This window comes from Hibiscus syriacus, unplaced genomic scaffold, assembly GCF_006381635.1.
Source record: "Hibiscus syriacus cultivar Baekdansim isolate YM2019G1 unplaced genomic scaffold, ASM638163v2 tig00110988_pilon, whole genome shotgun sequence".
Taxonomy (NCBI): domain Eukaryota; kingdom Viridiplantae; phylum Streptophyta; class Magnoliopsida; order Malvales; family Malvaceae; genus Hibiscus; species Hibiscus syriacus.
In genome coordinates, this window is record NW_024062942.1 from 3,039,875 (window position 1) to 3,054,120 (window position 14,246).

At 35.4% G+C, this 14,246-nt stretch overlaps 1 protein-coding gene and 1 long non-coding RNA gene across 2 annotated transcripts; both read right to left on the minus strand.

Annotated features, from left to right (window-relative positions):
* Positions 1-3,746: 3,746 nt before the first annotated feature.
* Positions 3,747-4,782, minus strand: LOC120148994. Its single transcript, XR_005518417.1, has 2 exons — positions 4,613-4,782; positions 3,747-4,201 (listed from the first exon to the last, which is right to left on the minus strand). It is a non-coding gene; the product is annotated as an uncharacterized LOC120148994 (long non-coding RNA).
* Positions 4,783-9,253: 4,471 nt separating this feature from the next.
* LOC120149098 (paramyosin-like) lies at positions 9,254-13,145 on the minus strand. Its single transcript, XM_039161992.1, is given in 8 exon segments — positions 9,254-9,827; positions 10,673-10,789; positions 10,956-11,067; positions 11,223-11,299; positions 11,408-11,847; positions 11,850-12,065; positions 12,068-12,883; positions 13,063-13,145. Coding segments are annotated over 7 exon segments (2,058 nt in total). The 5' UTR covers positions 12,813-12,883; positions 13,063-13,145; the 3' UTR covers positions 9,254-9,476.
* Positions 13,146-14,246: the final 1,101 nt, after the last annotated feature.

The window sequence follows — 14,246 nt, forward strand, 5'->3', positions numbered from 1 at the left end:
CCTGATTCTCAAGCATTGGTTCTGATGTTGACTGTCTGATAAGCGCCTTTGAGCAGTCTTCAGTTGCTCCTTCAAAGCTCTCTCATCGGGTCCCTCGAACTTCCTTGTTAGGCTATGAGCTTCGTTCTTCCAGTATTCAGAGGTTATTTTCAACTTGGAGTTATCATTGACTTTATCTTGATACCCCTTTCTCAAGTCTTCGAGCTCGAAACAAACTATCTTTTGTTCTTTCTCCAGCTTGTCTACCCGATCTTTCTGAGTGTCGGTATCTAGCTTCCACTGATAGCGTTTAGCTTCAAGTTCCCTTACCTTCAGCTTCAACTCATTATTCACAGCTTCAAACTCTGCCTTTGCTATCTCAAGCTCGGAAGAGACATGCCTGAGATGTTCCTCTATGGTCTGGGTGTCCTCACAGTCTGGCACCGGGATGTTTTCGTTCTTCCTTAATCTTCTTCACTCCAAATAATCCGGAGTAAGCATATCTTTGGCAGCCACGATATCCATCCGGAACACTTTCTGTCACGACTCGGCTACCTCTTTGATCATCTTTTTGTAGTTTTCTCCATAGTACATAAACTCTGATCCAGTTAGTTCGTATGTTACTGGGACAAACTGACGTGCCCCATATTGTCTAAGTACCAAAAGCAGAGAATATCCAACTCCACCCCATAGTCCAAGTAGAGTCATAGTATCAGAATCCCCACGCCAGAAAAGAACGTCACTGAGGAACAACCAGAGGGCTCTCCAGGCAATATCCCGGTCCCGAAGATGCGTGAATACCTTAATCCATTTTTACTTCGAGAAACCTTCATGCCATTTCAAAGTGATGAATTCACCTAAAGGTGAATAAGTGGTACTGAATCGACGATAGACAACCACGTTAGTCTTCCAGAAGTGGTTGTGAATCCATACTTGAAGGAGCTGAGCACACTTAATGAACCTTCCTCTTCCAGTTCTTCTGCAATGGTTGAGAGATCAAAAGGTTTCAGCTAAGATGGCTGGTACTGGGTTGAATCACCTCAAATTTTGTTCAAATAGTTCCACAACGACTGTGTCGATGCACCCAAAGTCTTCGGAAAAATAATCAAACCGTACATACCCAGTACAAAAAGGTCTATAGTATTCCATTCATCATGGTGGTTCTTCATTAGTTGCTTGATGTCAACCCAAGGAATTTCTTCTCCGGTGCCTCTGCGCTGAGTCCGATCAGTTACCCATTTCTCGTTTACTCCTGCAACTTTGGCTAACCCATTTTTGAAAGGTTGACTCTTGAGATGCTTAATATATCCTCGCTCTAGTCTGATGTTCTCACAGTGCAACAATGTAGTATACTCCTCGATAGTGGGCACCATGTCTTCCCGGTTAAAGGTGAAGCAACTGTACCCCAGATTCCAGAACTAAATTAAGGCTATGATCAAGGTGTCTATCTTGACATGGAGTAAGAGTGTGATACACCATACCGTTGGTTGAACTTCTGCTTTCTGTCACTTTTCCAACTGTCTCAAATACTTTGTAACTCTTGGACATCGTTTTGCTTCAGACTGAAAGAGGCATAACTGACCAATTCTGACACATAGCTTCCCTGAAGACTGTCTCTCTTCTCTCTCTGAGTCTTCTCAGACCATAGTCGTGCCTCAGCGTTTTTTATCTCTTGTATTACAACACCTCTGTCCATTAATTCAGATTATTTGAGTGTAACAAACTCTTTTTAGGGATCAATAGACTCTTTTATAGTGCAAATGCTAAAAAAACAAACACAAAAGAAAAAAGTCAGTAAAAATAAGAATAATAATAATGAAAAGAAATAGGTAAATAAGAAAGAAGAAAACTGCATGGTTAGGGTAAAAATGTCTTAGGGTTTGAAATGGGGTTTCGAGGTAGGCTCTATTTCTCTATAGTCTCCCGGTTTAGGTTCTAAAAAACGGTACCCGAGTTCTCCTTGCCGGTGCCCCCTTGGCCCTGCCAGATATTTAGTCCTAAGCCCATTACAAGCTTGTGTGGACTAAGTTAAACTCGAGAGGAAAAATTCTATTACGCCTATACGGAGAATAAATTCACACGAAAACATAAGGTATATGAATCCCGAAGGTTACTTGCTAGGCCCATACGGAGAATAAATTCCCACGAGAGTGCTGCTTTCACCCCCCCACTTAGAAACGGGTTCGGAGCTCGGGTTTAGAGCCTTAAGTGAAAAACGAGTTTGGAAGGCTGAAATCATTAGAAAACGGTTAGTACAACTATTTACTCGAAAATATAATCAAAAGTAAGCAATAAGGATCGAAATGTTACCTTAAAATTTAAACTTACCCTTTTCGTTAAAAAGACAACTGGAAATTACCTTAGCCTGACTCACTTACTTGTGTTCCCAGCGGAGTCGCTAAGCTGTTGGAACCGCCTTTCAGGTGGGCTCGAAATTGGCCTTCGACTTAGGAAAATAGATTAGGAGTCACAACCGATCATTTATTTTAAGAATAAAACGGGTTGATCGGATATCTTATTTCTTACCTGATCTGCGTCTTACCAGTGATATTTCGGATTCGGGAGTCGGTTACAGTCAAGGAAGGGTTAGCACCCTTGAACTGCCCTTTCGGTACTATGTAGTTTCCAGTTGTCTTTAATTAAGAAAATTGAAAGTTTAACTTAAAAGGTAAAATAACGACCCAAATTGCTTCCTCTGATTGATTGAAAACGTACCCTTTAAAAGTCAAAAAATATGTTACAGAGATATGATATGAAGAAAAAACAAATAGAGTGAGGGGTCAAAGTAGGTAGATATAATTAATGTGTGTAGAATATATATATAATAATAGTAATAAAATGTATATATAACAACAATAATATCAATAAAAAATAGAAAATAAATATAATATAATGGTAATAAAAATATAGCAAATTAATAGAAATATATATATAATATTATAAAATATAGTACTTAAATAAAAAATAACCTAATAAATATAATTAATATATATATATATATATTAATAATAGGTATACAAAATAAATATATAAAAAATGTATATATAACAAAATAAATAATATAAATAATAATAAAAGGATTAAATTAAATTAAAAAGAAAGTTGTGCTGCCAAATTGAAAGAAAAACAAAATTAGAGACCGATTTCAAGCGGAATTGGGGTCAAAATAGAAGCTTTTTAAAATGAGGGGGGATCAAAACGGAATTAACCTATTTTTGTTTAAAAACATGCGGGTCAGAGGTTCCGGGTCAGGTCAACACGCAGATCCAACGGGCTTAATATATAAGCCAATTTTTTTAAACTTCATTTTTCTCTTCTTCACACGAGAGCCTCCCCCAATCTCTCTTTTTCTCTGCTTTGTTCATCCAAACGGATGAACACGGCCATAGGTTCTTCATGAACCCAGAATCCGGCCACCGTGCCCGCCTCACCGTCGTCGTTGAATGGTGCCGGTCGCCGTTCATCGGCGGTAAAATTTGATTTTGTTTTGTTTTTCGAAAGCCCATCCCCTCCACATTACGAAAACCAAAATAGTTTTTTTGAAAAAAAATAGGCCTCGGGGGTAGATCTAATTTCGAAGTTTTGAAAAACTCCACCCCAAAGTCATCGGCCAAACCTTTTTTTTGGTCGTTTCCAAGCCAAATCTCAAGCAATATTCAAAATGCAAAAACAAGAAAACGAACGAACAAAGGTAAAAAAGATACTACATTTTTATTTCTCTTTAAACTTGTTACAAATGCTTCGAAGTCACTATCTATTTGCTCGTATTTTTCTGGTAATTTCATATGAAATCCTTGTGTGTAAATCGTGTTCAGTTTACATGTATTTATAGCCTAAGAATACTAGTCTTAGTCCCGACTTTTTAACATTTTATTTGGACTAAATCACTGCTTGGTTGGTTGTGAATGAATCCCTCTGAGTCACATCGTTGATGGTTGTTTGATGTTGAGGAGTTCACGACGCCGAGAAAACCGGCCGAGAGAAGCGTGAGCAGCGAGGACTCGTGAGGCATAGGGTCTTTGAACGGTTGGAAGCAAGGGATGGGAAATTAGGGTTCCCAAACCCTAGTTCATCGGTCAGGGTTGCAGATGGTTCGAGCGAAGACACAAGTGGACCAGATCGGGTGCTTCACTTTGGGCCATTGTTGGGCCACGTGTTACTAGTCACTGTTGGGCCATTGAGTCATGTGTTTTATTTGTTGGGTTACTTGTAATATTTGGATCTGTAGAGAAAAAAACAAAGTGTAAATAAACATATGCATTATAATAATATTACATAATTATAATTTATAATTCATGCGGTCGAAATTAAGTGTTTTCAACTCCATAGGGTTATTTTTATAATTTCTTATTCGAGTATTCCCGATATTTAACCTTTAAAGAAATTAATCAAAATTTACGGGTCCTGAGGTCAATCATTTATTAATGAATCACTGAACTTATAATTATTTCTGATCAGTCTTCCAGTTTCTTATGCGAGTTGTCTGAGTCTTATACAATTTACTATCTTTTTATCGTAATTCTTTTCGAGTCCAGAACTAATTAATTATACCTAAATGACCAATCATTTCATCGATGCAGTTATCAATTATCAACAAATTTCGGAAAACATACAAAATATAATAAAGTATTACCTCGATTTTTGTGTCATGTCGGTTGACCAATTGAACTCCATTCGATTGCCTTCACACTTGATTTCAATGTCCCATAATATCTCAATGACATAGCAAAAGAATTTATGTTAGAAACAAAACTAAATAGAGAAGACTATTCGAATAAAAAGTTAAAATACTAAAAAAAACTTATCATGTTTGAATTTGGCAAAACAGACCATAATTTAAGATTCAAGATGTCAAAAAACATAAAATATAATTTTTTTCAGAAAAATTGACTTTTTAATAAAAGTCAAAATCAACACGGTCAGAGTCAAAATCAATTGTCAACGACCAGGTCAACAGGTCAACATATTTGACTGGTTTGAGTTGACTCACGAGTTATCTTGACTTACTCAGTCACTCAATTCTAGAAAATTCGACTGGAGGACAAGCCCCACGCACGGAGGAGCGTGATAGCGCGTACAACCGACGACCGAATAATTGAAAAACAACCAAGCATAAAAAACAATTTAAAACAACACTAAAAATCCATCAAAACTCGGGAAAAAGGGAAAGCGAAATCAGGCTTACCACCACCGGCGACGTCGAAAACGATGACAATAAGGTGAGCCACTGGTCAGGTTTTGACCGGGACTGGACGAGGAGTCCAACAGTGGTGGCAGTGAGATAAGCTGATGTCAAGATTGGAATAAAAACACGGAATAACAACAACAACGAGGGGGTTCTCTAGCTGAACTTTCGACAGACATTTTAAGACGAATGACGGGCCTTTACGACGATAGATCGGTTGGGTTTTGGTCAAGAGTGGACAACCGTCACGATGGTGTTGGTGATAAAGTAAATCGGCGACGAAATCATCGAAAATTGAGGAAAAACATATATTGGAGCTGGGATTCTCAATGGGCTTCACACGGTGATTCCCGACACATAGCGACATTTTTCGATGAATTACTATAGGGGTTTTGGTTACGGGGAGTCGCCGGTGACGTTGAGAGTGATGGTGTAATCCATCGTCATCCAGAGATCAACTAACGACGATGGCACGATGTTTGTGAAGAAAAGGAGATTCTGGAACCTGATTGTTACCCGGAGAAAAGGCTAAACTTAATATGCGAAGGAGAATGGATCTAACTAAAATCCTATCACCTATAGTATCTTAGTTCGGTTGGCTAAGTCTTGGCCCTTGGGATGGGTGGCATCAGGACAATGGTTCAAGTATTTTGCGCAAGTACAAGTTTTTACTTTTATTTATTTATTTTTTACTAGCCAAGGGAGATGGGTAAAATCAGCTTCAAATCCCTAAACTTTTTTGGAAACTGAAATAATAACCTATTATTTCAAAAATTCAAAATTTAGTCCTCAAATTAACTTACTTTAATCCAATAATTATACCTCAATAGTTTTGGGGTGTAACAATCAACTTGATTTTTTGCCCCACCCTCATTGAATGCTAACATTGGCACTATTTGCAACTTGTCGCCGACAACAATCAATCTTGTGCCCGAGTTTCATTTTTTTATAATCATTTATAACTAATCTATTAATTGATTAATTCAAATAAACTATTGCATCAACTAATCAAATAAGTTTAATGACTAAAAAATAATCGTTAATATTAGGAGTCTCATCTTCAAACATCAACAAATAAAGTGTATTTAAATGTTTATTGTCAAATGATTAAAAGTCTTTCGGATATATATTATTAATTATAATCGCTTTAAGCTAATAAAAAATTAAATATTACATAAATTGAATATAAATAAATATTGTGGACTCAATTTATTTTATTTGCAAACTTTCAAAGTTGTCGGATCTTATTTAATAAAACCGACAAAATCGTTGAAACTCTTTTACTTTGTACTGATTTCTAATAAATCCTTTGCAGTGAGAAAAGAAAATAAAAGTCCTTATTTGCAGTCTTATTCATTCGCCGATTCTCATAGCAATGTTGCTGATTCCCTTTCTCTTATTGCTGTCTTCGTTATGGTTAACCACGAAAAAGTGTAATCTTCCTCCAAGCCCTCCCAAGCTTCCTATTCTAGGTAACTTGCATCAACTCTGGCCATTCCCACATCGCCCCACATGGGATGAGGCATTGCTGAAAAACATGATTTTTATGATTTTCGAATCTTATGATTATTGTATCAAAATAAATGATGGCAACAATATATCTATCTACATGTCCATTTGTCATTAAGAGAATCCAGACCAATATCTGAGTTTTCAATCAGCTGATCAAAGCGAAGAGGTTAGTTAACGTTACCTGTGGTGATGGAGGGACGAAAGGTACAAGGCAGTAGCCACACTGAGGATTACAACATATATTCATATAACTCTGAAAAATCTCAATCGCATCTCAAAACTACATACAAATCTAATCCGAAGGAGAATCTATGAAAGAACTTTCATTTGTCTAAGCAAGTTGGGTAAGATGTTTCACTGAATCTTTATTTTTCTTAAAATACAAATACCAATGCGTATTCAAACACGAGTATGGAAATCATCCAAATTTTCTACAAGAAAACGAACATATATCCTATACTCACTTGAGTCCTGATAACATTGTCGTTACACGACATTGGAGGGAAATCAGTTAGAAGGACAAAATGCAGACTCCCATGAGGAAATACATGTAACACGAGAAAAAGTAGGAGCTGCATCATCTTGCAAACATCTATTGTTACAAGAGAGAGTACCTTGAGAATGAAAGAACATTAACAAAAACAACCGGAAAGTACCTTGAGAATGAAAGAAGTCCGTTGAGTCATTTGTTCATCTAAGAATTCACCAATGTTTCTCTCTCTCTCTCCGTAAAGAGACTATTATTTATTTTGATAAGTGGAAGCCTTGTTAAAAACTCCTTTCATGATTACTAGAACACCATAAGAAATCAGCGTAAGGAAGTAAAAAGTGCGTTAAATTTTATTAATAAAAGAGTAGTACAATGCATATGATTACAACCAAACTTACCCCCATACACTAGATAAAACCAAAAAACAAGAAAAAAAAAACCCCAACCAAAACTCCCTAACTTAGCCAATTTCAGACTTTGCTAAAACGTTAGTCTCTAAGTTTGCTGGCCTACTAGCTATCCAACGAATAATGCCCTCCAAGTTCCTTATCTTTTCCGCAATTTCTTTAAAAATTGAAACAAACAAACTTGGACATTTATCCAAATTCTTAATGCACTCCACAAATAACTTACTATCACTCTAAATAATCAGTCGTCTCTTAGAGAACCAATTAAAAGATTCAAAGAAATTAAACCATGTTTAATGGCCTTTAATTCCATTAAAGAAGGAGGACCCGGACCAATAGCTTCTTGAAAAGATCCTAGCACTGTGTCAGACTCATCTCTTAGAATCTCACCTAAACCTTTAGCCTTCCAATCAGCTTTGACAGCAACATCCACGTTCAACTTTAGAAATCCCAAAGGGGGAAGGGACCAGGACATCTGATTTGCTATCTGACTTTTTAGAACAAAACATAAATCTCCAAGAGATGGATCACTAATGAAGGAATCCATCGAAATGGGAATATTAGTGAATTTAGCTAAGAACCAAGATGCTAATCTGAACCTTGCTGTGAATAACAATCGAATCGGATCAAACACTCCCATCTCGAAAACAATGGCATTCCTATACTTCCAAATTGTCCACAAAAGTACACCAGGAATAAATGTCCAAATAGTTGAATGAGGCACCAATTCCTCCCAAGCTGAAAGAAAATAGCGTGCATTTTCATGTATGACAGTTGATATTTTCTATAAATTCAGAAACCTATTCCACAATTCCCACACAATAATGCAAGAGAAGAATAAATGCGAGGAGGACTCCAATTCCAGCTTGCATAAGGGACACAATAGATCCAATATCCCCGGTACACCTCTCTTTAATAATTCAGCCCTTACAGCCAATTTTTGATGAACTTGTCACATGAAAGTTTCCACCCTTAGAGGCACCAACCCCTTCCAAAGGTAACCCTTCTAAAAATGATCTAAATCTGAATCTATGGAGCACATTTCATACAAGAGCTAACTGAGTAAATACCTCCACATTTCCTCTCCAAATTAGATTATCTCTCGAATTTTCCGAGACATATATATTTTTTTATAAGAATTGAAGGCCTCGTTAAAAATCCCATTCATGATTAATGGAGCTCGTAGAGAAGCTCCTTAATTAACGGAAAGAGGAAAATAGTGCCTTAGATTTCAATAATGATAAAACAGATACATAAAGATTACAACACCAATAATGACCCCTTACAAACTAACTTGGAAACCAAAAAAAAAATCCTAACATCAACACTCTACTCAACCTATTCCAGCCTTAGCTAAGGCATCAGCCTCTAAGTTAGCTGTCCTAGCAACCCATCTAATAACACCCTAACGAGAGACTTATATTATTAATTGTTGCCAAGAAATCAGCCCATTGATCAAACTCCCAATTGCGACAGGTGAGAAGAGAGACGATTATGTTCCACTTTTTATTTGCCAAACCGGAAAACAGACTGAGTTTATCAGTTGCTCTTACTCACCTGTCCAAATGGTTAGAAATGAACAGCAAAAAGGCATCTCTCAATGATGATCAAAGCCCTGAAATGTAGAGAGGTTGAAAGAGGGGAAAAGAAATGAAAAAGGGTAAAATCCAACAGTGATAATAACAAGAAAACAGATTTGAAAAGGAAACCAAGATAGTTACATATAGATTAGCTTGATTAAAAAGACTGGCTGCCATGGAAGTATGAACAAGAAAGATTCAACTCTAGGATATCATTGCCATGTCAAAATTATAAAACTGAAAAAATCATTGCAAATGAAGGGGCCTTGAAGAATGAAGTTACTATGAACAGATTGTACACAGAACAAAGAGTAAAAGTATACTCAGAGAAGTGGTTCGGAAAGCTCCATTTCATTTGAACTCTGTTGTGGTATATCTGGTTTATGAAACCCAACAAAATCCAGCCCAAGCCACTGCCATGGCCAACAAACATATCTCGATCGATTCCGACTCCTTGAGTCTTCTTGTGATTCGAACTCTTCTAGCTGACGGGTAAGCTCCTCCACTCTTTCCCTCAGCCTAGTCGCACTCATATCTGCCAGCCTCAATGATTTCTCAGCTGCATCTCTTGCTGCCATGGCAGCAGCAGCAGTTTCTTCTTTGAATTTTAGTTTCTTCTCTGATTCCAACATGGCTTGCTTTGCCTCTTCAAGCTCCAGTTTAATTGCTGATAGCTGTGGATATTTATTAAACCATGATAATTAGGAGTAAGCACAGGATATTCTGTAATGAGAAATAGACTAAGATAAAAGCCTCACGAACATCAAATTACTAGCACAACTTTATGCTTTTAAAACATTTCCAAAATTTTTCTCAATTTTTAAAAGAAAAAAGAAGAAAAAGAGGAAGAAATAAGTTAATTTATATAACTACTTCCCTCATTGTTCACGATATACTAGAACCTAGATCTGTTCACCAGTTCTAATCGTAAATTTCAATGGACATACTTGACATCCATGTTTTCATAGTACCTTCTTTGTTCAAGGATTACAGAAAAATAAATAATTTCCTGAAATGCAATTAGTCATCAGGTTGGTTTATTTGATAATTCTTCTTATGAAACATAATCCTCAAAAAGAAACAAAAAAAATCTCTTTTTAAGCTCTTACTGTCAGTTTCTCCAGCTTATGCCATATGGAAATGTTATACAACTGTAAGTTATCCAAACATATTGTCACATACAATATGTCCAGCAAACAACTGCCTCCCTTTCAAATATGATACTGGAAATTTTTGTTTTAAATTTCATTTTACAATCCAAACATGCTTGACGATAAATTTCTATTCTTATGGCATATTATTCTTTAACATTAATCGCTTTTGTTATTGTCTATCTGTTATGTATTAAGATTCAAATAACTCCAGATTCTTCGGCTAAATTGTAATTACCATTCTGGCAGAACTTCAAGATGATTATTACACAAAAGTAAAACTGCCACCACAAAGACCTTCAATAACAGTTCACAAAAACAGATCTATAATATCTATTGAAAGACCAGGAGCATCTTAGAGAACAAACCTGTGCTAAGAACTCTTGTTCTACAGCTCTTCCTGCAGCTGCCTCCTGCTCAGCTGCTGATTTCCATCTTGTAATTTCTTCCTCTGCAGCAGCAATGTCCGTCATAAGTCCTTCAACCTTCACATGAATTAGTTAATTCAGCACTACGTGTACACAAGGCAGCATGAATGCAACTTACTCACTTCTAACCCCAAAAATCAACATAAGAATCTGAAAACTGTACTCAGACAATCGGACCTAACATTAAGTCAGTTGACTGTAAGAAAAGACAATGTTAACTTACACTTTCATTTGCTAATCTCTCCTTCTCTTCAAGCTCCTCTATATGACGCATTCTTTGGTTGAGCTCCTTGGCTTGAGCTTCCACATGTTCTTTAAGTACACTAGACTCTTCCCTTAATACGTTAAAACAGTACACAGTTCAGTTCATGCAGAAAAACCGTATGTTATACTAAACTATTTCACTACTAAAGTTGCTTTGATCATTCCAGACAAAAACAGGATTTACATATTGAATGTATGCAATTTCATGAGTCCAAAAATCAGGTACCTTAATTCCTCCACAGAGTGCTGTAGTTCGATGATCTCAAGCTGGGATGTTTTGACAATATTCTCTAAAGCACCAGCCTGTCAAATGGCACCATAGATTCTCAACGGGAAAGATATGGCCTTGAAACACCATGCAAATTTAAAGAGTACATGTAACTAATCAATGGCAGCAGAAAAAAATCTCACCAGAGTGTATATTTCATCCTGGTCAGAGTCCAGATCTTCAGATTTATTTCCATCACCGATATGTTTACTAAATTTGAAGTCAATTCCAGCCTCTCTCAGACCATTCTCAGCAGTTTGAAACAACTCATTGGTTTTGGACTTATTTTCAGATACCATCCTCCTGGACAATGCACTCCTAAGCAAAGAGCCAATATGTTCTCTCTCCTTAATCAAACGAGCAACTGTTACATTCAAACTCTTTACTTCACGATTTTTTTCCTCAACTAGGTCCTTTATTTTCCCGGACAGAATTCCGGTTAATTCATAGATAGACTCCATCCCTGCCAAACAAGCACGTATATTTTCCTCCGAATCTGTTTCTTGTGGAAGAAAAAAGGATTCTGATACAACTGATTGATCCATATTATCAGCATCAACAATCTTAATGACATCATAAATCATTCATGAATTCCAGAAACGAAATTCAACTGTTCGACCAATAAAGGCCTCTGTAACTCCATCTTCATTTGCCAATCTTTCAATCTATCATCATATTCACTTGTCAAGCTCCTCAACTCCATTAATTCATCCTCTGCCGAAGTAATCTTCTCCAACATCTCTTTTTCAATCACCACAATCTTCCCATCCTTTTCAACTATACTCTTCTCTAAATTTTCATTATATTAGTTTTCTTTGCCACCTCCTCTCGTAACCCACTTATTGTGGCTTCAAGCTGAGAAACTTCAATGGCAATTTCATAATTACGTTGCTCTATCTGTTCTCTGGCTTCATTTCTAGATTTAGTTGTGGTTTCGATCTGTTTAACAAGCTCTTCAACAATCTCGTTCGTTCTTTTGATCACCCCATAAGCAACAGAGGGCAAACCGGCGTACTTTTGTGACCGTGGCAATCCTCCGGCAGAGAAGTTTTTGAAATTATTAACTTTTCCAGAAATTTTTTCGATACCAGATACAAGCATATGTGCAGAGGTCTCGATCTCCGATCGCAATCCATCTTTTCCCTTGGACGCTTCCTCCAATTGCTTCGCCAAATCTTCTCTTTGTTTCGTAACCTCCTCTTTGATCTTATTAGCTTCCGCTAATTGCGCTGTTAAGCTCTCGTTCGATTTCGAAGCTTCTTCTTTCTCGCGGAGAGCTTCATCTCGTTGTCTCCCACACTCGTCTCGCTTCTTAATCGCCTCGTGAGCCAAAGCTTTTAATCGATTAAACGAAACTTGAAGTTCTGATTTAGATTTCTCCTCGGCTTGTCGTGCTTCTTTCTCCCGATCAAGCTCCGCGAGAATTTCACGGAATTTCTCGACCGATACATCCTCTTGAGATGGATCTTTAATAGCGATCGGTACCGGCTCATCGGACTCCACGTCGCTGAGCACCGCATCGACTTCCTCGTCGCCCGCACTCGTCATTTAAGAAAGACACCAAATTTTCCTATAATTGATCAATAAAAAATATATCGTATTTCGTATCGATCGGAACCCTAGAATTGGAAGCAGAGGAGGAAAATAATGGAGGTTACAGATTGAAGTAGGAAATAAAGGAAATCAATAAATTGGAAGAGGTGAAGATAAATTTCGATTAAGTTATAATCAGAATCAGAAATTGCATAAAACAAGAGAACTAAGAAAATTAAGGAAAGGAAAATGGTAGTGTTGTTACCTAAAGGAGACGATGTCGCTGAAGAAGAATGAAGAACACGATTAGCTACCAACCGGTCTCTCTTTGGTCTCTTCTATTTTTTTGTAAGCCAACACCTTGGAAAGAAATTAACTTCACGAAGAAAACAAATTCAAAATGAGTAAACTACATTAATAGTCACTAAACTATTTGTAAGATTTTTATTCTTGCTACTTAACTAAGTCTGTTTTTTTGCTGTAATTAGTTTTTTGAAAAATGAATTAGGTCTGTTTGTTTGACGTAAAATGAATTACAGAATTGTTTTCCTCGAAATCTCGTGTTTGTTTCACGTAATTCGTTTTCCGAAAAATATTTTCCCGTGTTTATTTCATCTAATTCGTTTTTTGAAAAATGTTTTCCAATGTTTGATTGGAGGAAAACTGGTTGGTCAACGTAAAACATTTTCATGGTCAACAGAATTTCCTTTGTGTTTTCTGAAAAATAACTTACGATCTAATTTTTCGTAAGTCATTTTTCGAACTTTTCACTTCAAAGAATAAATACTCAAAATAATTTTATTTTTTGAATTTAATATTAATAAAATATTTTAATATCATTTTAATCAAAATTTTAATTATTAAAATATTTAAAATATATTTATTAATATTTCTAATAATATAATATTATATTTTTAATAATATAATAAAATAATCAATTATATTATAATAATATAAGATATTATATTTTTCTTTTAATAATATATAATAAATTATTAATAAAATTTATATTATTTATTAATTTCATAGAAATAATATTATTAAATTATTAATAATGAATAATATTATTTATATATTTAATATTAATATAATAATCTAATAATATTTTAGTAAAGATATTTAAAATATACTAATTAATATTTTTAAAATATAATATAACACTATTACTTTAATAAATAATTAATATAATTTATAATATTTTTATTTCAATAAAATATACCAATATTAATAATAAAATTATAAAAATAATATTTAATAATAAATAAATTATTTTAATATTTTAAAAATAATAATATTAAATTTTATGATAAATAATATTATTTATTGTATTTAATATTTGTAATAAATAATTTTTAAAAAACTCATTAACTAGTAGAAAAAAGATGTAAACAACATCTTCTAAGCATCGTAAAACGTTTTCCAGATGTTTTTCAGAAAAATGTAATTCAT